General features: G+C 41.0%; 1 protein-coding gene across 1 annotated transcript in view; it reads left to right on the top strand.

Annotated features, from left to right (window-relative positions):
• The first annotated feature begins 5954 nt into the window (after positions 1-5954).
• fgl1 (fibrinogen-like 1) overlaps positions 5955-20923 on the top strand; it is a 41315-nt gene continuing 26346 nt past the window's right edge. The window contains exons 1-4 of the mRNA XM_072570287.1: positions 5955-6359; positions 6501-6579; positions 8039-8222; positions 20006-20165. Of these exons, the coding sequence (XP_072426388.1) occupies positions 6511-6579; positions 8039-8222; positions 20006-20165 (413 nt within the window). The 5' untranslated portion in view covers positions 5955-6359; positions 6501-6510. The remainder of the gene's footprint in view (positions 6360-6500; positions 6580-8038; positions 8223-20005; positions 20166-20923) is intronic.

The raw sequence follows: 20923 nt of genomic DNA, 5'->3' as shown, positions 1-20923 counted from the left end.
CTCTGTTAATTTTCTTAGGAATATTGAGTTAAATTTAATTCTTACCAGTTGCCATCTTGAACAACCACTTCATCTCTGTCTGCCCTGTTATAGATCAGGCCAGACCCCCTCAAATATTTTAAGAAGGTGGCCAAGACCCTTTCTCTTTCTTTAAAGGCAGATGTAAAGTGAGTGTTCCAGGTGTGATGCTGCAGCTGGTCAAACCGCTCAGCTTTAAGCAAAACAGAGTTTATTTAAATAATACAGTTTGAAACACGAACAAAAGAAAGCTAAATTTATAATAACTTAACTATGGGAAAACTTAACTGACTTGATACAGCAACTATTACTAATTAACTGTTCCAATACAGTAACATCTCATAAACACACCTTGGCAAAAAGGTAAATTCAAACACAGATTCTTACAAGCAGGAGGGAACAATATCCAAAGAGAGATTTCAGAAGAACGTCAGAGGAATTCTTTACTGAAGCTTGCAACTCCCCTGGACTTACATGTCTTGTGACTGCTACAGCTAAAACAAACTAGAAAAAACCTGAACTGAGAGAACTGGCCACTCCCCTTCCATTGTTAAACTAGACTCTCTGACACCTCTTCAGAAAAACCAAGGCTAAAATAACCTTTTTAAAGTGACGGCATCTTTATAGCCCAAAACTTTCTTATAGTGAAAGGTGTGTCCTAGATGTTTTTGGGCCATTCTTTCATCACTACTTCCTGCTACACTTGGGGAGTTGCATCTTATGCATAGTTTGCTTGATTTGAACAACACACTTGTCCAAGCAGGATATCAACACAAGTACAGAAAACACCTACATGGTCTCGACATGGCTGCAGCTCAGCTGATGAAGTTAGTGAAAATGAAAGGAGATCCCTGAAAATGAAAATCTCCTCTGACGCACAAGCTACAATTTATGTAAACATGTACCATTTGATTGTTGTTTATGCAACTTGCAGATTTCAATGTTTCATTCTCCTCAACATGATGTAGGTCAAAGGGTATATAAACTACTGAAGCCATCTTTGGAAGCAAATGGTTTACGCAGAATCTTTAACATAAGAACAAAATTTTCCAGTAACTTCCATAACACCCTTGTAGACTTCACTAACTTTAAACAATTCAGAGACCACCAACTATTCCCACAATTGCAGTTACAGCCAGTCGATAGTAATTATCATCTCATCTGAAGTGGGAAGGTGATTCATTTTGAAAGAATTGTTATGAGGTCCTTCTAACATTGAAGGTATACGCTGCTGCTTAAGACAGGATGGTAGCTGAAATGTTGAGTTCCAAAATAGCAGCATTGTTTGCAAAACATCCATCTAATTTTACATACATTCCTATTTCACAATCAAGCACTCTGCATACTTCTTGCCTACTCACTAATGCCGGGCACAACCAAAAATATTTGTTCATGCTAAAAACTTTGTAAGAGATGCCTGCAGCTGGCACCTGGTCATGGTAAAATCTTCTTTGGCTAGCTATACCTCTCCCAACCCTTCTTCTCATACAAGCACACAAACTTACTAATATTAATGGTGAAGGGTTAAACACAATTAAGTCTTTGGCAAAAAAGACTGATATTTGAGTAACAAGAAGTAGTTTATTACATTATAGTAAGAAAACAGGTTATATACCTGAAGACTCATTAACAACAGTAAGTAAGGGACATTATTATTTATTCAGAGGTGGTAACGAGATCTATCCTGCATAAACACTGTAGAACTGACTAGCAATAAGCTAGAATGACTGACCAGCCCTCCCTGAGATAGCTGTTTACGTATTACTGGATCAAGTTATTCCAAAGTTTCTGAATTAACATTTTGGGGCCAGTACTAAATTGCCCATAGTGTTAGGTGCAATAGTCAGAGGGAAATGGGTCTGGGTGGGTTACTCTTCAGAGGGTTGGTGTGGACTTGTTGGGCTGAACGGCCTATTTCCACACTGTCAGGAATCTAATCTAATTTAATCTAAACTGTTTTGTATGCCAACATAGAAGGAGAGGATTAGTCATACTGTTGCTGAACTGTTAATCCAGAGGCCCAGGTAATATTCTGGATACTGTGAGTAAATCACTGCAAGTTACCTTTAATTCATCTATTTATTAAAAAATCTCACAGTCAAGTACTGAGACAATTATTTAAATGTTATTACATGTAGCAACTAAAATAAGAGATGTCAAGTAAGCAAGTTAAATCCTACAACTCAATTTTCCTATGCCCTGATTAAAGATGGAATTTACCTATGATTCCAACCAACAACATCTGTCTTGGATGAGCCCAAGGTTCAGTCCTTGTGCAGTATTGTTCTTCAAAAAATTCTGCTGCTGAGTTGTTCTGCTGTTGGATTCTTTTACAAATTTTCATCCTTCAGGTCCATGATGCGATATTATTAATGATCCTTTAAATTCTTTCATCCAAAATATTGCAAATCTGCAGCTTGCCTTCCTCTGGCCTTAACTGTGTGTTTGAAGACACGGCTGTCCTGTGATTAACTTAAATTCTTCTGCAGGGCAATCATTTGTCCTTGTGACAGAGGTGGCCATTCATCAAGCAGCTGATAAAACGGTTTTCTTTATGTAGCTTTCCAGACATGGGTAATTGCTTTCAAATTCTGTCTAGGTTTATCCTTTCCCCTTAATAGTTTATTCCAGATGGAGTTATTGCTGCTTCGTAGTGTGCAACAGTTTACCTTTATTGATTCTTTCAATCTATGAACAGCTATTAAATTTCTGATGTTTACACTATCACATAGGGACCTGAGTTCAAATTCTGCAATTGCAGATGGAATTTGAATTCAATGAAAATCTAGAGTTAGGAGTTTAATGATGCCCATGAATTTGGAGCCCATCCAGATTGTTGAGAAAAACCTATCTGGTTCACTAATGTCCTTTAAGGAAGAAACTGCCATCCCAATCTGGTCTGGCCTACAAGTGACTCCAGATTCACAGAAATGGGGTGACTCTTAACTTTCCTCTGGGCATTCATGAGTGGGCAATAAATGCTGGCTGAGCCAGTGGTGGCCACATCCATGAATTTAAAAAATGTTGGAGGCAAAGCGCTATCCATAGCATCAAAGAATCAAGTGATATATATACAAATTTTCCAATCTACATCTCCAGGTAATATACTGGAATTTGGCTTTCTATACTGTTGTATCAATGCATTTCATTTTTCTACATTTTGATATAATATGTTTTTGATTCAGCTTTGAAATGGGCTCAAGTTGTCAAGTCAACTTTCAGGATAACAGGACAACATTGATGTGGCCTGAAGAACTGGAATCCAACTTCTGAGGGAACTGCCCAGCAGCTTTTAATTAACTAATTAGTTTTGTGCCAGTACAAAATGAACTTACATTCTCAACTTTGTCCCATTTTTCTAATTATGCAATGCAATTTGGCTTCTTTGCACTTTTTAAGTGTTTGTAAGTCTCCCTTCTGTAAATTCTTCATCCTGCATTTTTAATTTTATTTTCAGCTTTGTGAAATGCTTACCTGCAAAAATTTCAGTTATCAGGTTTTATTATTTGGGCATAGTGAACACTATTTCTCTTTGAACAGTTGTACCAAGCCACTGAGCAGTTGACTATGCTCTTCTTAATATGATATCACATGAAATTTGCTTCATGCCTGAAGGCAATTACCCAATTTAACAGCAAGATTGCTCACTGGAATTTGCATAATATTCTCACTTCATCACCTATCAAACTGGAATCAGACACTATGCATATTAGAGAGACTGCATGCAGAGAAAAATGAATAATTAGATTTAAGCAACTTATGGAAGATAAGGGGAAAATACCATGTATGAATCCATGAATATTTCTTGCAGCTTTATGAAATGACTTTTGACGGTGGAAAGATTTCATAAGATCAAATATATGACCCCATCCCTCTCCCTTGGTGACAATAAAAATAAGTCACCTTTATAAAATGCTTTTATTGTTGCAACCAACACAAAAATGCTCCACTGAAAGGTAATCAGACAAAATAATGCTGAGCCATGGAAGTCATTATTGGTAAAGGTGACCAAAAGATGCCCTAAAAATTAAAATAAAAGTAGAATTTGGTGAAGATACACAGCAAGTCAGGCAGTATTTATGGAAAGAGAAAGGGTTAACATTTCATGGATAAGACAAAGTCTCCAAAGAGATTAGATTCCCAACAGCATGGAAACTGGCCCTTCACCCTCCAAAGAACAACCTGCCCTATATTTACCCCAACTTGCCAATTTAGTATAGCCAATTCACCTGATTTGCACGTCATTGGATTGTGGGAGGAAATCAGAGTAAACCCAGACGGACACGAGGAAAATGTGCAAACTCCACAAAGATAGTTGCCCAAGGCAGGAATTGAACCAGGGTCCCTGGTAATGTGAGGCAGCAGTGCGAACCACTGAGCCACTGCGCTACCTGAAATGGAGATGACATTCATAAGATGAGGGTTGAAAGAAGCAGAGGTCTAGATACCCAGGTGGAGCATTTGTAGAAGTGGAAATGTTACAACGATAGGAAGAGCAGAGGCTATAAATAAATACAAAAATAAATATAATACTAAATTGGGATAGCTGGGGAACCTGGTAATAATTTATATTGAATAGACTTTGCAATTCAATATATAGCAATTTATTATCATGTGTATTTTCACAAAACGTACAGTGACAAGTTTTAAAAGTCACTCTACCATGGTGCCTAAATTAATGACAGAAGTCAATAACAATAAGAAGAATAGTAAAAGTTCATCACAGATAAATTAATAGCTCCTGGGTTCAGGGTACCCTGGAAAACCAGGCTGAAACTGTCACACAGGGCTGGACCAAGACTGCTACGCCATGCCAAGATTGCTCTGCCATACTGAGATGAGACCTCCATACAGGGTCTAGACCTCCAATGTTGGGCCACTGGAAACTGCCTGAAGGAAGAACGAGACCTCCAAGCCAAGATGAATCCTCCCCACCAGCATTAGACCTACAAGATGAGCTGCTGGCATACCCAGAAACCGCCAAAGAATACCTCTACCCCAGGGTAAGACTACCCTTCCTGTATAAGATCACCACACAAAAAGACCACCAACTGGGAAACCTCCCCACCAGGCACCAGGCCTATACTGCCTCTCTGGGTTGCTGGAAGCCACTTTTCACTGGGCCTTGGCTGGGAGAAGAAGCTTACCGCTGAAGTTATTAAAAGAAGGTAAGGTACCATAATAAATGGAAGCATGTCCATACTATTTATATAAAACCTTCTCTTTGTGTAATTCATATCGCACAACCAACATATTTCTTTGTACTGTTCTCTTTCATACCCAACATTTTTTACAGTGTGTGTAATTTATTTCATGAACCACAACTTGTGGTGGTGAATTTCCCTTTGCCTCAGCAATTTGAGTGGGTTTTTTTTCAGAAAGAGCAGGGTTGATGGTGAGTCAGAGTTGACAGGGTTAGGGGCAGGTTAGCAGAGTGATGAGATGGACAATCTCTCTTGACTTGTGGTAAAGGAGGAAGGCATGGACAGTATCGCATTCTACAGATTTTCCTAAGAATCATAGAATCAGGGAATTTAACAGGATGGAAGGATGCCATTGCGTCTGCACTGGCTCCCAGAACAGCTACTCAGCTAGTCCCACTCTCCTGCCCCTTCTCTGTAGCCCTCTAACTTGCATGAACTCTTACAAGAAGTTGTAAGCATTGTTAGAAGTTTGGCCTGCCAGTTTGCAAACCCAGTCATCTCATCCTAAGATGGTGGACAAGTTCATGTTACCATTCTGACATCATTGCTCGTGCCTGACTGTGGCAGAGAAGGTTCCCTGCCCTGGTCAGCCATTAGAAGGCAAGAGTGAGACCCTGCCCGTTATTGAGTTAAATACACTTTTAAAAATCCTCATTGGTACAAATTCCTCAAAATTATTTATTTTCATTCTCCTGCACTGAGCTATTTCTTAATTTTGTTCTAAATGTCATGATTTGGTCACAGATGTTCCCCTGTTTACCTCCGAAAGAAGATAACACCATCCCATTTGGTGAAGGACAGAGTACGGCCCCTAGCAGAAACTGCCAAGTCTTAATTCATTGCATGAAGTGTAAACCTAAATTGCGGTTTTTTCTTCTAAAAAACAATCTCATTAGCTCCAGCTATCTGTGCACTGGGATGTGTTCCTAATTCTGTTTTCCTTGTGGTCACCCTCGAGTTTCCTTGGCTTTGCTGATCCGTGTTTTCTTCTGACAACGGTCTTGGAAAAGATTCCTGCCCACTGAGTCACCAGAGATAAAATCAAAAACACTGAAAGCAGCTGAAGCTAAAACTCTTCACGTCCCCGCGCCTTGGAGCTCACAGGAGGAGTTCTGTTACTCCCATTCTCAGAACGAAGTAAGTGTTACATCTTTGTTCTTTGAATAGATATTCAGGATATTTTGATTGCTTCCATTTCATAATGTTGAAATCTTCGTCTCGTGATAATGTTGATCTGGGGCTAATATATTTCTCTCTTAATGTTGTGTTTACTCGCAGAAGTTCCAAAATGCAGCGAGTCTTGGTTTGTGCGTGTTCCCTCTTGGTCTGTATCTTGTTGCAGGACTGCAGCCGCGCGGTAAGTGAGCACAATGTGATGGGAAGTGGGTGTGCGTGCTACATTTCTCTTTTTCCAAGAGACTTCAAATTCAAGCATTGCAATCGGAACGCAAAGTACACCTCTCGCAAGTTATTTATTGTATTTATTGGTTAGTTCATAGAACGTCTATAATACAAAATCGCGGTTGCGTTGGAAAACCTTCCCACAACACAGGAAGAGAGAATGTGAATGAAAAAAAACCTGCCAGATGTTTTCTATTGTATTTCTGACCTCGGCCCTTCCTACACCGCCCATATCCCCCCATCCTTTTCCCATCTCACAATTTACGTGAACTTTGCACTTCTTATACACACTCCCGATAGCTTACTGCTTGCAGAAGCGGTGCTGACAAGAGAACTTGTTGAGGAATTTTAAGTACTTTGGGGATAAAGAGCTGTACAAGTGTCAATTTCGCTTTTAGGGATCAGTACGTCGCTGAAGGGAACCAATTTGGTTTCCGCTTACGTCGCTGTTTTGTTTACCCCAGGCTGCTATTTTGACAGAAAAATGCATGCATGATATCTTAAGAGTTGAGTGGGATTTGAAGTTTAGTACACTGATTCTGGCAATGCCCTATTCTTTTAAAAATTTAGTTTCCTCAGCCATACGTACCAGCAAAGGAATGGTCAATGTAAATTAGAAAGATTCCCCAATGATTCTCACCTCAATTCGACTTTTCCTGTTATCCCGGGAACCCATGTAATTACAGAGGGAGAACTTTGCAAAGTTAGCGAGGTTTACAGCTGTTTAATATTAAATTTAAATGCAGTATTATAGACAATTTAAAGAAATATCTAAAATATTCACTTTTTTTGCATTTATCATCTTTGAACTAATATTTTAATCAATTCAAGATTCAGAATTACAAAATGTTAGATAATCATAGCCGTGCAAATCACTTTGCTTATATCTGTCTCAAAATTAAAACTGAAGGAAAAAAATGACAAAAAATTGTTGTCCTTTCTGGCACTTTCAAATTTCAACTTTGCAATGAGAAGTGAACATATTTTGCAGCACACATCTACACATACCTGTGATGTGATGTGGCACCGCTTATGTTCTCAGATGTCAGCATGGTCTACTCTTGATATGTCAGCACTGTTACTTCTGTAAAAGTTCACTGATTTGGTAGTATAAACTAGTGCAAACATCTGGTGATGGTAGGAATTTACTGCAAGAAAGCTGGCCTTTGATTTAAAAGGAGTAGACAACATTCTAGGTTCTGGATTAGTGGTGCTGGAAGAGCACAGCAGTTCAGGCAGCATCCAACGAGCAGCGAAATCAACGTTTCGGGCAAAAGCCCTTCACCATCCAGAATATGTTTGTCTCCATCTACTTGATAATTTCCTAGGACAATTTGACCATAGAAATACCTCACAATTTTCTTGGGGGATTGTTTTGAAGGTATATATTCTGAAGAGCTTGTTTGATTCCATAGGCACCAGTTGACTGTCAACAGGAACAAGAACGACTGAGAGCTCAAGTGAAAGCTCTGGAATTACAGATTAAACAGCAGCAACTACAGATTCAGCGGCTCTTAAGTGAAAGGGAAAATGTGCATGACACTGGTGCTTCAGAAGATGATGCTACGAATGATCTCAGAGGAAGAAATCTCTTTGCAGGTCACATTTAATTTAGTTTTAACCCGAAGATTCTATAAGCATGAAGTTATGTTGGTAGTCACCAGGATGACACAAAAAGCTTAAAGTCACTGTGATTTTAAAAGAAATAGAAACTTTGAAAATAAGCAAACAGAAACATACTACAAAATGCACAAAGCAGTCAGATAACTAATGAGAATACCAGGATGTTTTACATCGAGTTCATCATCAGTTTAGTAACATTTGGGTACAGAATTAGCAACCAGTTTAACATTTCGTTGGATCATCTACTTAAATTATATTAAGATTGAAGAAATAAATACATTTTCTTTCAAAGTTTATTGAAACTCTTAGTCAGGTAAGTCTATTTATGAATGAACATATGCCTGTTACACATGGCAGCAGAACAGAACAGTTAACAGTATAAGTTAGTTAAGGCATAAGGGATATTGTTTATTATGAGCTGAGACATACCAGAACAAGGTGGTTATGTTGTGTTTGTAATAATCACTAGTATATTAGAGCTAGAGGACTGCATTCAGCAAAGGTCGCGCACATTACAGAAAGGATATAATCACAGAAGAAATTTATAATGAAAAAAAAAGAAGTGCAGATACTGGAAATCAGAATCAAAAACAGAAATTGCCAGGAAAATTCAGCCAGTCTGGCAGCATCTGTGGAGAGAAAGCATGGTTAACCTTCTGAAGAAGAGTCACTGGATCTGAAATATTAGCTCTGTTTTCTCTGCACAATTTATAATAAATTGCCAAGCCTGGAGAATGGTAGCTTGCTTAGGCTGCAGATGTTTTCTTTGGAGAAGTGGAGACTGAGAGGTGAATAAAATTCTGATCAGCCTGGAGAGACTGGATTGGAATGATCAATTCTCCTTAGCAAAGTGGTTAATAATGGGAGGCATAGTGAAGGTTGAAAGGGAATTGAAGAATTGGGGAAAAAAAACCAAGATGATTGTGAAGTCTGGAACTTAATGCCTGAGGGATTGTGATAGCAAAAACACTTTTTTTTAAGAACTGCTTTAATATGCTGTAAGGTTCAAAGCTACAGACCAAGAGCTGGAATGTAGGAGTTGCCTGAGACCTCTTTTGCAACAGACAAATGCAATTGGTCAATGTTTCTCTGTTTCCAAATGTTAACCTGCAAACTGCTGTAAGTTGAAAGAATGAAAACCTTCCCACTGGATATTCTTAATACAAGTCAGATTGCATTTTTCCCACCATGCTAGCCAAAAATTATTTCTAAGATCCTCCAATATCTAAGTAACATCTTGCTTGTAAGAGACATGGAGACTGGATTTAAAGCTTTTGACATAGCAATAAAAATTCAACGCATATATAAATAAAATTTCATGCCAATTGTAGAGAAATATTAAATATTGAATGCTACAAGGTATCAGGTCTAAGGTCACATGTAGCAATGGTAGTGTAATGATAGTGTTACTAAGACTAGTAATCCCAATGTCCCAGAATATTACATCAAAGACAGTACAGGAGTTCATGGAATTCAAATTTAATCAATTACTCCATCTGGAATAAAAAAGACTCCTAATGATGATCATGAAACTATTAAATGGTTGGAATGAAAGTCTGGGATCATTGCATAACCAGTGTACTCCAGACTCACAATATATTGGATTCTCAGTCATCCTTTGAAATTGGCTAGCAAGACAATTCACATCAAACTGTGACAGAAAAGTCAAATAAGGAGAGTAAAGTTATATGGACCACCTATCATCAAACTATGCACCAACAATAGCAAATGCAAACACCTGCCCGTTGCCCCTTGAAGAAGTAGTTTCAGACCAACACAGATAGATTGAGTGGGCAAGAATCTGGTAGGTGGAATACAATGTGGGAAAATGTGAAGTTGTTTAATTTGGTTGGAAAACTGAGAACCAAGTCACTATTTAAATTGAGAGTTACTGCTGAATTCTGAGATGCAGAGGAATTTAGATGTTCTTATGCCCAAATCACAAAAAAATTAGCATGCAGGTACAGCATGTTACAAAAAGGTGAATGGGATGCTATCCTTCAGTACAAGAGAAACTTAACATAATTGTGAGAATGTTATGCTTCAATAATACAGGGCATCGGTAAAGTTATATCTAAAATACTTTGTGGCATTTTATTCGCCTTATTTAAGGAAAGATGTTAATACATAGGAAACAATTTCAAAGAAGTTTACCAGATTGATACCTGGATTAAGTGGTTTGTCTTATGAGGATTGGTTGGACAGACTGGTGTTATTTCTACTGGATTTTAGAAGAAGGAGAGATGACTTCTTTTAAATGTATAAGATCCTGAATCGTCTTGACAAGGTGGATATGGAAAGATGTTTTCTCTTGTGGGTGAGTCCTGAAGCATTGTTTTAAAATTAGGGGTCCCCTTCTCAGGCCACATGAGAGTAGAATATTTTTCTCTCAGAGGATTGTGCAACTTCAGAATTCTCTGCCTCAGAATGTGGTGAAGAGAGGGTCATAAAATAAAATATTTTTAAGGCCGAGTTAGATTGATTCCTGTTCGGAAAGGGAAAGAAGGATATTGGGGCAGATGGAATGTGGCATTTGAAAATTAAATGGTGTAATTAAGTGCCAGAACAAGCTTGAGGGTCTCATTCTGCTCCCACTTTGTATGGTCACATGTACTTACTGCTGATTCTCATCATGTTAAACACCATTGGAAGGACAATAAACATAACATCATGACTGACTGTACTGGCCAAGTTCTGAAAGACATACCTGCCAGAATTCAGGCCAGCAGCAGGCAGGAAGGAAAAATCTGCTGTCCTCCCCTTCACCAATCTGCCCATCTATATTCATGACAGACATGAAAGTAATGACGACAACACCGTTCTTGAGCAGTCAAAGCCCCTGTCTTCACACTGATGACATCACATTGAACGTTTCAGTTCTTCACGATTATTGGGTCAAAAATTCCGTTGCATCATCACCTAACCATGGGATCAACCCTGGTTTCAATGAGAACTGTAGTAAAGCATATCAGGAGAAGCATCAGTAAAAGCCACTACACAGGATTACATGTATGCTGAACAGCGAAAGCAGCACACAAACAAAATCCTGAAATAAATCAAAATTCTACAGTTCAACCACATTCAATTGAGACTGGTGGTGAACAGTTAACTAACCAGAGGAGGAAGAGTTGCCAAAAACATCCCATTCTAAATGAAGGGGGAGCCCATCAGTGCAAAGGACAAGACTAAAGCCTTGGAACCATTTACCTCGAAGAGTGTCAGATAGACATTCCATCCCAGCATCAACAGGAGATCTCACTCATTTCAGATGTCAGTCTTTAAACAATTTGATTGACTTTATGTAAATTAAGAAATGATGGAGGACATTGGATATTGCAATGGTCATGGGAGCCAACAGCATCCGAGCTGTGGTAAGAAACATTGCAGAACTTCAGAATTAGCTGTGCCCTGAGCCAAGCTGTTCCAGTGCAACTACAACACAGCAATCTACCTGACAATGTGAAAAGTTGCCTAGTTAGGTTTTCTGTCTACAAAAAGGAGGACCCATCAAATCCAGAAAATTACCATCCCATCAGTCCTTTTCTGATCACCAGCAAAGTGCTGACTAGTGTAATTAATACTGTAATTAGCCAGGCTTCAAGAAAGGGGGTGCACAATGTGTCAACCACCAAGGTCAATACTTCAAGAGGATCTATGCTCAACCAGTCAGAACAAGGTCATCCCTGCTCACCAGAAGAACAAAATTTGTGAGGAGTTTCTCTTCTCATCAAAGATTCTGTATCTCTCATGCTCTTCCTATCAGAGTTCATCTATCTCCCACATTTATTACTGCTAGGCTCACATGAGACAGAACCAGCTTACAATTACAGTAGCAACCCGGAAGGTAAATTATCATGATGAGCAAATCACTGGATTTTCTGTTATTGGCGTGGGCCTTAGGGTGCTGTATATGGATCTGGTACTGGGAGTTTGCTGTTAGCTGAGTTCACAGGGAACATCTGTACAGGGGTGGAAGGAGGAGACTTCAAGGGGTGGTGGATGGAAAGAAAGGAGGAGGCTGTTGGGAAAAGGAGAAGAAGGAAGCTGTCATGTAGGAGCGAAGAAGGAGACTGTTATGTGCTGGGGGAAGGGGAAGAAGGAAGCTGGAAAAGGGTGGGCAGAAGAGGAGGCTGCAAAGAAAGAACAATCAGTAATGGAACACTCAACTACCTAGGAGCCAGAAAGGCTTAAAATCACTAAAGTAATTAACTGCTTGAAAAATAAAAGTGGAATCTCTAAACAGCATAAGATCAGGAGATAATATTTGGGTAATATTTATTGGATGCTATTTTAATTAGCTCTGTTATTTATTAAATTTAATTCTATGGTTAAGACATGAGATGCAGTAAAAAAGATTGCAATTGCCTGGTTAAAATATTCCAACGTTTGGGATATGTGATGGAGCAGCTTTAGTTATGACCTCACCAGTTTGCAGAAGCAGTGTTAAGGGTGATGGTTTTATTTGTGCAAAAGTGTCTGTGAGTTGTTTTAACAAAAATACTTTTATTGCAAAATTATGCCTGTTCTCTTTGCCAATTTAAACACTCTTGTCTAGAAAATCACTGCCTTCTTTGTGTGTTATTGTTCTAAGTGTGAGTCAAGTACAGAAAATATTGTTATTATCTAACTGCATCACCAAATAAATGAATTCATGAGACATAAGCACCTGTAAGTAAGAAGTAGCCTCGCAAATTATAAGAAAAATCTCACAAAGAGCCCTCGTAAAATATGATTCTGCAAAAAGCCACATTCAAAAAATTGATTGCATAATATAAATGACCATGTGTGCAATTGTCTAACAAAAAGATGGTGAAGTAGGTCCTACAAAATCCTGAACTTTCAATGGGAATTATAAATAAAGTTAAAAATCACGCAACACCAGGTTATAGTTCCACAGGTTTAGTTGGAAGCACTAGCTTTCGGACACTGCTCCTTCATCAGGTGGTTGTGGAGTATAAGATTGTAAGGAACAGAATTTATAACCAAAGTTTACAGTGTGGTGTAACTGAAATTATATATTGAAAAAGACCTTGATTGCTTGTTAAGTCTCTCATTTGTTAGAATGACCATGTTGGATTCAGTTCTTTCATATCTAAATCCCAAAACTTTCTTAAAAGTTACATTCTTAAGTGAACTTAAACAATTGGTGTCATGTCGGCCTAGATAAGGTATTGAAGGTTCTGGATTAGTGGTGCTGGAAGAGCACAGCAGTTCAGGCAGCATCCAAGTAGCTTCGAAATCGACATTTCGGGCAAAAGCCCTTCATCAGGAATAAAGGCAGTGAGCCTGAAGCGTGGAGAGATAAGCGAGAGGAGGGTGGGGGTGGGGAGAAAGCAGCATAGAGTAAGAGCTTCAGGGCAGAGGAAATGACCTGGGAGTTGCAGTGGGAGAGGGACTCCCTGAGATTCTTGTAGAGAGAGGAGGAAAACATCTTCAAGGCAGGCATCCTTGCAAGAGGATTCGCAGTAGGGTTAAAATCAATGAGGTAAAAACAATGACTGCAGATGCTGGAAATCAGATTCTGGATTAGTGGTGCTGGAAGAGCACAGCAGTTCAGGCAGCAACCAAGTAGCTTCGAAATCGACGTTTCAGGCAAAAGCCCTTCATCAGGAATAAAGGCAGTGAGTCTGAAGCGTGGAGAAATAAGCTAGAGGAGGGTGGGGGTGGGGAGAAAGCAGCTACTTGGTTGCTGCCTGAACTGCTGTGCTCTTCCAACACCACTAATCCAGAATCTGATTTCCAGCATCTGCAGTCATTGTTTTTACCTCTAAGGTATTGAAGGTGTTAGCTCCCTGTGAGGCTGTCTGTGTCACAATGGTCAGACTGATTCTAATATAAAAAATGGATTTACAAAATCTTGCATGTATTCATGCAGTTTTTCAGCAAAGTAAAATGTCATTCTGCAGATTCACCCCACAAACTTATATATATATGTGTGTGTGTGTATGTCGGGGTGGGGGGAGGTTATGGGTGTCTGTGGGAGAGTGTGTATATGTGAGTGTAATCACTCACATATACAGATTTATAAAGGGGTATAAATCTGTGAGAGGGTGCGTGTGTAAGTGTGGGATGTATGAGGGTCTGCATGAGTGTGTGTCGGTAGGAGTGTGTGTATGTGTGTGTACAGGAGTGTGTGTGTGTCGGTGTGTCAGTGTGTAGGAGTTTGTGTGTGTCGGAGTGTATGTGTAGGAGTTTGTGTCCATGAATCCATGTAAGATTCTGTAAATCCATTTTTTAGATTAGAATCAGTCTGACCATTGTGGCACAGACACTCTCACACAGGGAAGTTCACACCTTCAATACATTATCTGGGCCAACATAACACCAATTGTTAAAGTTCACTTCAGAATATTACTTTTTAAAAAGGTTTTGCGATTTACATATGAAAGAACTGAAACCAACATGATCATTCTATCAGATGAGAGACTTAACAAACAATCCAGGTCTTTTTCAATATATGCTTTCAGTTCCATGACATTGTAAACTTCTGCTACAAGTTCTATGTCTTACAATCTTATACGCTACAACTACCTGATGAAGGAGCAGCGCTCCAAAAGCTACTGCTTCCAATTAAACCTGTTGAACTATAACCTGGTGTTGTGTGATTTTTAACTTTATACACCCCAGTCTAACACTGGCATCTCTAAATAATTATAAATAAATGATCACACAACATGATCACACGTTGGAAATGATCATACAATCACCTGATGAAGGAGCGTTGCTCCGAAAGCTAGTGTACTTCCAATTGAACCTGTTGGACTATATTCTGGATTAGTGGTGCTGGAAGAGCACAGCAGTTCAGGCACCATCCAAGGAGCTTCGAAATCGACGTTTCGGGCAAAAAGCCTTTCATCAGGAATAAAGGCAGTGAGCCTGAGGTGTGGAGAGATAAGCTAGAGGAGGGTAGGGGTGGGGAGAAAGTAGCATAGAGTACAATGGGTGAGTGGGGGAGGGGATGAAGGTGATAGGTCAGGGAGGAGAGGGTGGAGTGAGGGTGGAAAAGGAGATAGGCAGGTAGGACAAGCCCAGACAAGACATGGGGACAGTGCTGAGCTGGAAGTTTAGAACTAGGGTGAGGTGGGGGAAGGGGAAATGAGGAAACTGTTGAAGTCCACATTGATGCCCTGGGGTTGAAGTGTTCTGAGGCGGAAGATGAGGCGTTCTTCCTCCAAGCGTCTGGTGGTGAGGGAGCGGCGGTGAAGGAGGCCCAGGATCTCCATGTCCTCAGCAGAGTGGGAGGGGGAGTTGAAATGTTGGGCCACGGGGTGGTTTGGTTGATTGGTGCGGGTGTCCCGGAAATGTTCCCTAAAGCGCTCTGCTAGGAGGCACCCTGTCTCCCCAATGTAGAGGAGACCGCATCGGGAGCAACGGATACAATAAATGATATTAGTGGATGTGCAAGTAAAATTTTGGATGTGGAAGGCTCCTTTAGGGCCTTGGATAGAGGTGAGGGAGGAGGTGTGGGCGCAGGTTTTACAGTTCCTGCAGTGGCAGGGGAAAGTGCCAGGATGGGAGGGTGGGTTGTAGGGGGGAGTGGACCTGACCAGGTAGTCGTGGAGGGAACGGTCTTTGTGGAAGGCGGAAAGGGGTGGGGAGAGAAATATATCCCTGGTGGTGGGGTCTGTTTGGAGGTGGCGGAAATGTCGGCGGATAATTTGGTTTATGCGAAGGTTGGTATGGTGGAAGGCGTTCCGTCCTCGTTACGGTTGGAGGGGTGGGGTCTTAGGACGGAGGTGCAGGATGTAGACGAGATGCGTTGGAGGGCATCTTTAACCACGTGGGAAGGGAAATTGCGGTCTCTAAAGAAGGAGGCCATCTGGTGTGTTCTGTGGTGGAACTGGTCCTCCTGGGAGCAGATCCAGCGGAGGCGGAGGAATTGGGAATACGGGATGGCATTTTTGCAAGAGGTAGGGTGGGAGAGGTGTAATCCAGGTAACTGTGGGAGTCGGTGGGTTTGTAAAAAATGTCAGTGTCAAGTCGGTTGTCATTAATGGAAAAGGAGGTCCAGGAAGGGGAGGGAGGTGTCAGAGATGGTCCAGGGAAATTTAAGGTCAGGGTGGAATGTGTTGGTGAAGTTGATGAATTGCTCAACCTCCTCGCGGGAGGTTCAATGTAGCGGAGGAAGAGGTGGGGAGTGGTGTCGGTGTAATTACGGAAGATCAACTGCTCTACGTAGCCAACAAAGAGACAGGCATAGCTGGGGCCCATACGTGTGCCCATGGCTACCCCTTTGGTCAGGAGGAAGTGGGAGGATTCAAAGGAGAAATTGTTAAGGGTGAGGACCAGTTCGACCAAACGAATGAGAGTGTCGGTGGAAGGGTACTGTTGGGGACGTCTGGAGAGGAAAAAACGGAGGGCTTGGAGGCCCTGGTCATGGTGGATGGAGGTGTAGAGGGATTGGATATCCATGGTGAAGATGAGGCGTTGGGGGCTGGGGAAACGGAAGTCTTGGAGGAGGTGGAGGGCGTGGGTGGTGTCTCGAACGTATGTGGGGAGTTCCTGGACTAGGGGGGATAGGACAGTGTTGAAGTAGGTAGAGATGAGTTCAGTGGGGCAGGAGCATGCTGAGACAATGGGTCGGCCAGGGTGGTCAGGCTTGTGGATCTTGGGAAGGAGGTAGAACCGGGCAGTGTGGGGTTCCCGGACTATGAGGTTGGAAGCTGTGGGTGGGAGATCTCCTGAGGTGATGAGGTTCTGTATGGTCTGGGAGATGATGGTTTGGTGATGGGGGGTGGGGTCATGGTCGAGGGAGCAGTAGGAAGAGGTGTCCTCGAGTTGACGTTTGGCTTCAGCGGTGTAGAGGTCAGTGCGCCAGACTACCACTGCGCCCCCTTTATCTGCTGGCTTGATGGTGATGTTGGGATTGGAGCAGAGGGATTGGAGGGCTGCGCGTTGTGAGTGGGGGAGGGAGGTAGACAGGTTGAGGTGGTTAATGTCCCAGCGGCTGTTGGAAATGAAGAGGTCGAGGGCAGGTAATAGGCCAGCGCGGGGTGTCCAGGTGGATGCAGTGTGTTGGAGGTGGGCGAAGGCGTCCTCGGAAGGTGGGCGGGAGTCCTGATTGTGAAAGTAAGCTCGGAGGCGGAGGCGACAGAAGAATTGTTCGACGTCATGGCGTGTATTAAATTCATTGATGCGTGGACGGAGGGGAATGAAGGTGAGTCCTTTGCTGAGGACTGATCGTTCGTCCTCAGTGAGGGGGAGATCTGGGGGGATGGTGAAAACTCGGCAGGGCTGGGAGCTAGGATCTGATGTGGGTGTAGAGCTGGGATTGGGGGCGGAACCTGTAACTGGAGTGGGTGTGATGGTGGGGGGAATGGGGGTGGAGTCATGAGCAGGGGTAATGTTCCGCTCGAGGTTCTGGGGGGTGGGGATAGTGACAGTGGGGTCTGTGAGGGGCATGTCAGCAGAATGCAGGTGAGTAGCGCTGATGGGGGCGGAAGTGGTGGTGACCATGGCAGTAGGGGTGGTGGAAGTCACTGAGCATGTGTGATTTTTAACATTATAAATAAAAGCTTGGAGTGAAAAAGTAAAGACGTTTTGCTGACCTTATATAAACAGTTCGACTCCACTGTGACTGTGGAATCCAATTTGAGGCACTGGGAGAATGTTATGGCTCTATACAGAATTCAGAAGAGATCTACTAGAATGCCTACAGGAATAGAGATTACAGAGAAGCTGAGTTGGTTCTTCCGAGGGCCAAGAGGTCTGTGTAGATTTGCTGGAGACATATGAAATTATGACAGTACAGAGTAGACAGCATTTCGAATGGGTGATGGATCGATAATCAGATGGCCCAGATTCAATTTATTTACATTTATTGAGAAATGAACCAAATGAAATAGATGGAAGAGATTTTACAGAAGCATTGGTTAGAATTTAGAATACACACCTTCCAACTATTGTGATAATTACAGTTTCAATGAGTGTTATAAAAGGAATTGTGATGAATATTTGCAGAAGAGGAAATTAAAAATAAATGGAACAAGGTAGTCGTGAGATTAACTGAATTTCTCTTTGAAAGAACTATGGAAGTCTTGGTGGGTTAAAGAGCTTCCTACGCTGTTACATGACTGTATTCTATTAGATCCAAAACATGGTGCATCACAGAAGTTGTTAAGGATTAAAGGGGACCAATATGGGAGAGATCCAAGGCGCCTGGAAATAGAAGAAGCACCAGATCCCATGATTTCTGTCTCTGCCATTGCTATAAACTGGTGCTTACTCATCATTAATGTTGCTCAATGAAGTTTGGTCTGGATTCCATCAAGGTGACCTTATAAGAGCTTTGGTGAAGATTAAACTCCAAAGGTGGGTTCAAATGACATCTTTTGACTTTTGACCAATTATAGCAGTTAGGATCTCTCGCAAATTTGAAGTCAATGGGGTTTTGAGCAGAACTCTTGACTGATTGTCGTTATACCTAACACAAAAGAAGATGGTTGTAATTGTTGAAGGTTAATCATCTCAGCACCAGGGCTTCTCTGCAGGAGTCCTTGGGAGAAGTCCCAGCATTTGCAACTCCTTTACCAATGACCTTCTGCCCATCAGAAGGTCAGAATTGAGAGTTTCTCCTGTTGATAGTACATTGTTTGATATCATTCGCAATTCCTCAGATACTGAAACAGTTTAGCCCACATGCAGCAAGACTACCTACAAGGCACAAGTCAGGAATGTGTTACTCTCCACTTGCCTCCATGACTACAGCTCCATCAACACTCAAGTTGCTAATGAAGAGAAATCAGACTGCTTTATTGGCATTCCATTTACAACCTTAAACATTAATTCCCTGTACCATGGAAGACAGTGACTGCAGTGTACATGATCTACAACATCTCACCAACACGTCTTCAAGTATATCTTCCAATGCATAACCTGTACCACCAAGAGGGATAAAGGCAGCAAATGCATGTGAACATCATCAATTATAAGTTCTCCTCGAAACCATACACCATCCAGACTACGAATCATATCACCGTATCTTCATTATCGCTGGGTAAAAATTCTGGAACTCTCTTTCTCTAATGACACTGTGTACTGTTACACAAGAAATCCAGAAGTATAGGGAATGGGAAATGGTGAAATTTAAATTCATTTCATGAAATATGGATTAAAAAGCTAATTGCAGTTTTGTGATTACGATTACTATCACTGGTGTAAAAACCCATTTGATTCACAAACGTCCTTCAGGAAAGGAGGCTTCCCATCCCTACCTGATCTGGCCTACATGTCATTGACCCTTAACTGGCCCCTGATATGGCACCAGCAAGTCACTTAGTTCAAGGGTGATTAGTCATGGGCAACAATGCTGGCCTTAATGGTCTTGCCCATACCCTGTGAAAGAATAACTTTTTTTAAAAAAAGTTCATTTATTTGCCCTTATCTCATTTATGATTAAAGAAAATAATAAGCTACTTAGGCTTTTGAGCATGTATTATCCCAAACCACTGTAGTCAGGTTCACACCCTAAACAGCCATAACCCTTTGCAGGTTATCCTCAATGGAGTTGTGATTAAAATAGATTATTACTTCCCTCTCAGGAATGAATCGTATCTAATTCTCCTACTGGAAGATTTTCTTTGCTCTTGCCACCTCTTCACTGTGTTTTTTTTTACCAACTGCATCTGTTCTAATTGTCTTTCATGTTGCCTATTTTCTATCCTTCTCCCTGTTCCCCTACACTCATTCTTCTATCCTTCAACCTCCTCCTCAGGAGTAATGCGAACTGATAAAATTCTGAAATTTTATTTTCCATAAAGACTGTGCAGAGATCTACAACAATGGAAATAGACAGAGTATGTTTTATAGAATTCAACCATTGTCATCACCCACAAGCTTCAAGGTATACTGTGATATGAGAGATGGTGGTGGCTGGACAGTCATCCAAAGACGGACTGATGGCAGTGAAAACTTCGACAGGTTTGGTCTAATTTTAAATGTTACATAACACATCTTGAATGTATTTTGAATGAATTAATCTGTTGAGAAAAAGATTTCAAAACAATAATTAAGTACTAAATGTGCAGCTGTACACTGCATTCAATGAGCAGGGGACAATGCTTATAATCCTGCTGAGTCTATCCTTTAGAAAACGCTCACATATCATTGACCCTTGTTTTGGTAGAAACTTTCAGAATTCTTTCCATAATATGGTCATTCAATTTTCCATCAAAATTTCAACCTGATGTTGCTGTTCTCAGAAGTTAATATTTTTATGTTGCTAAATGAGCTGAATCTTTCATAGTTCATAGGAGTACAATTTTTCTTACAATGTGTTGCTTTGACGTACAATGTGTTGGTTTGCTCTTGAACAAATTACAACTGTTTTTGTGAAAGGATGTAAGCATTTGAAGTTTACTGAAAATTTAATTGACACTAAAATTTGGTACTCAAAATGTAGGGCTGGATTTTATGGGGTCCCTTGTGACAGAAACCTGCTCTGAAAAGTCAGACAGGGGTCTTCTGACTGACGAAACATAATTACAGAACGTTCTCACACAGAGAGGTAGCTGCCCTGTAGACATTTAATGTTTGTCATCTGGAAGAAGCCTTTTCCCAGAGTTGAAATTTTACTTGGTCAGCACGAAAGGTCCATCAATTATAGGATTACTGCATGAAGAACTGGAGCTAATGCAAGCTGGGCTACAAAATTGCTGGTATCGCTAGGGAGAAGGTGG

The sequence above is a fragment of the Chiloscyllium punctatum genome, chromosome 1 (assembly GCF_047496795.1).
Source record: "Chiloscyllium punctatum isolate Juve2018m chromosome 1, sChiPun1.3, whole genome shotgun sequence".
NCBI classification, from domain to species: domain Eukaryota; kingdom Metazoa; phylum Chordata; class Chondrichthyes; order Orectolobiformes; family Hemiscylliidae; genus Chiloscyllium; species Chiloscyllium punctatum.
Note: the sequence above shows the minus strand (reverse complement) of the source record. Positions and strands in the feature narration are given on the sequence as shown.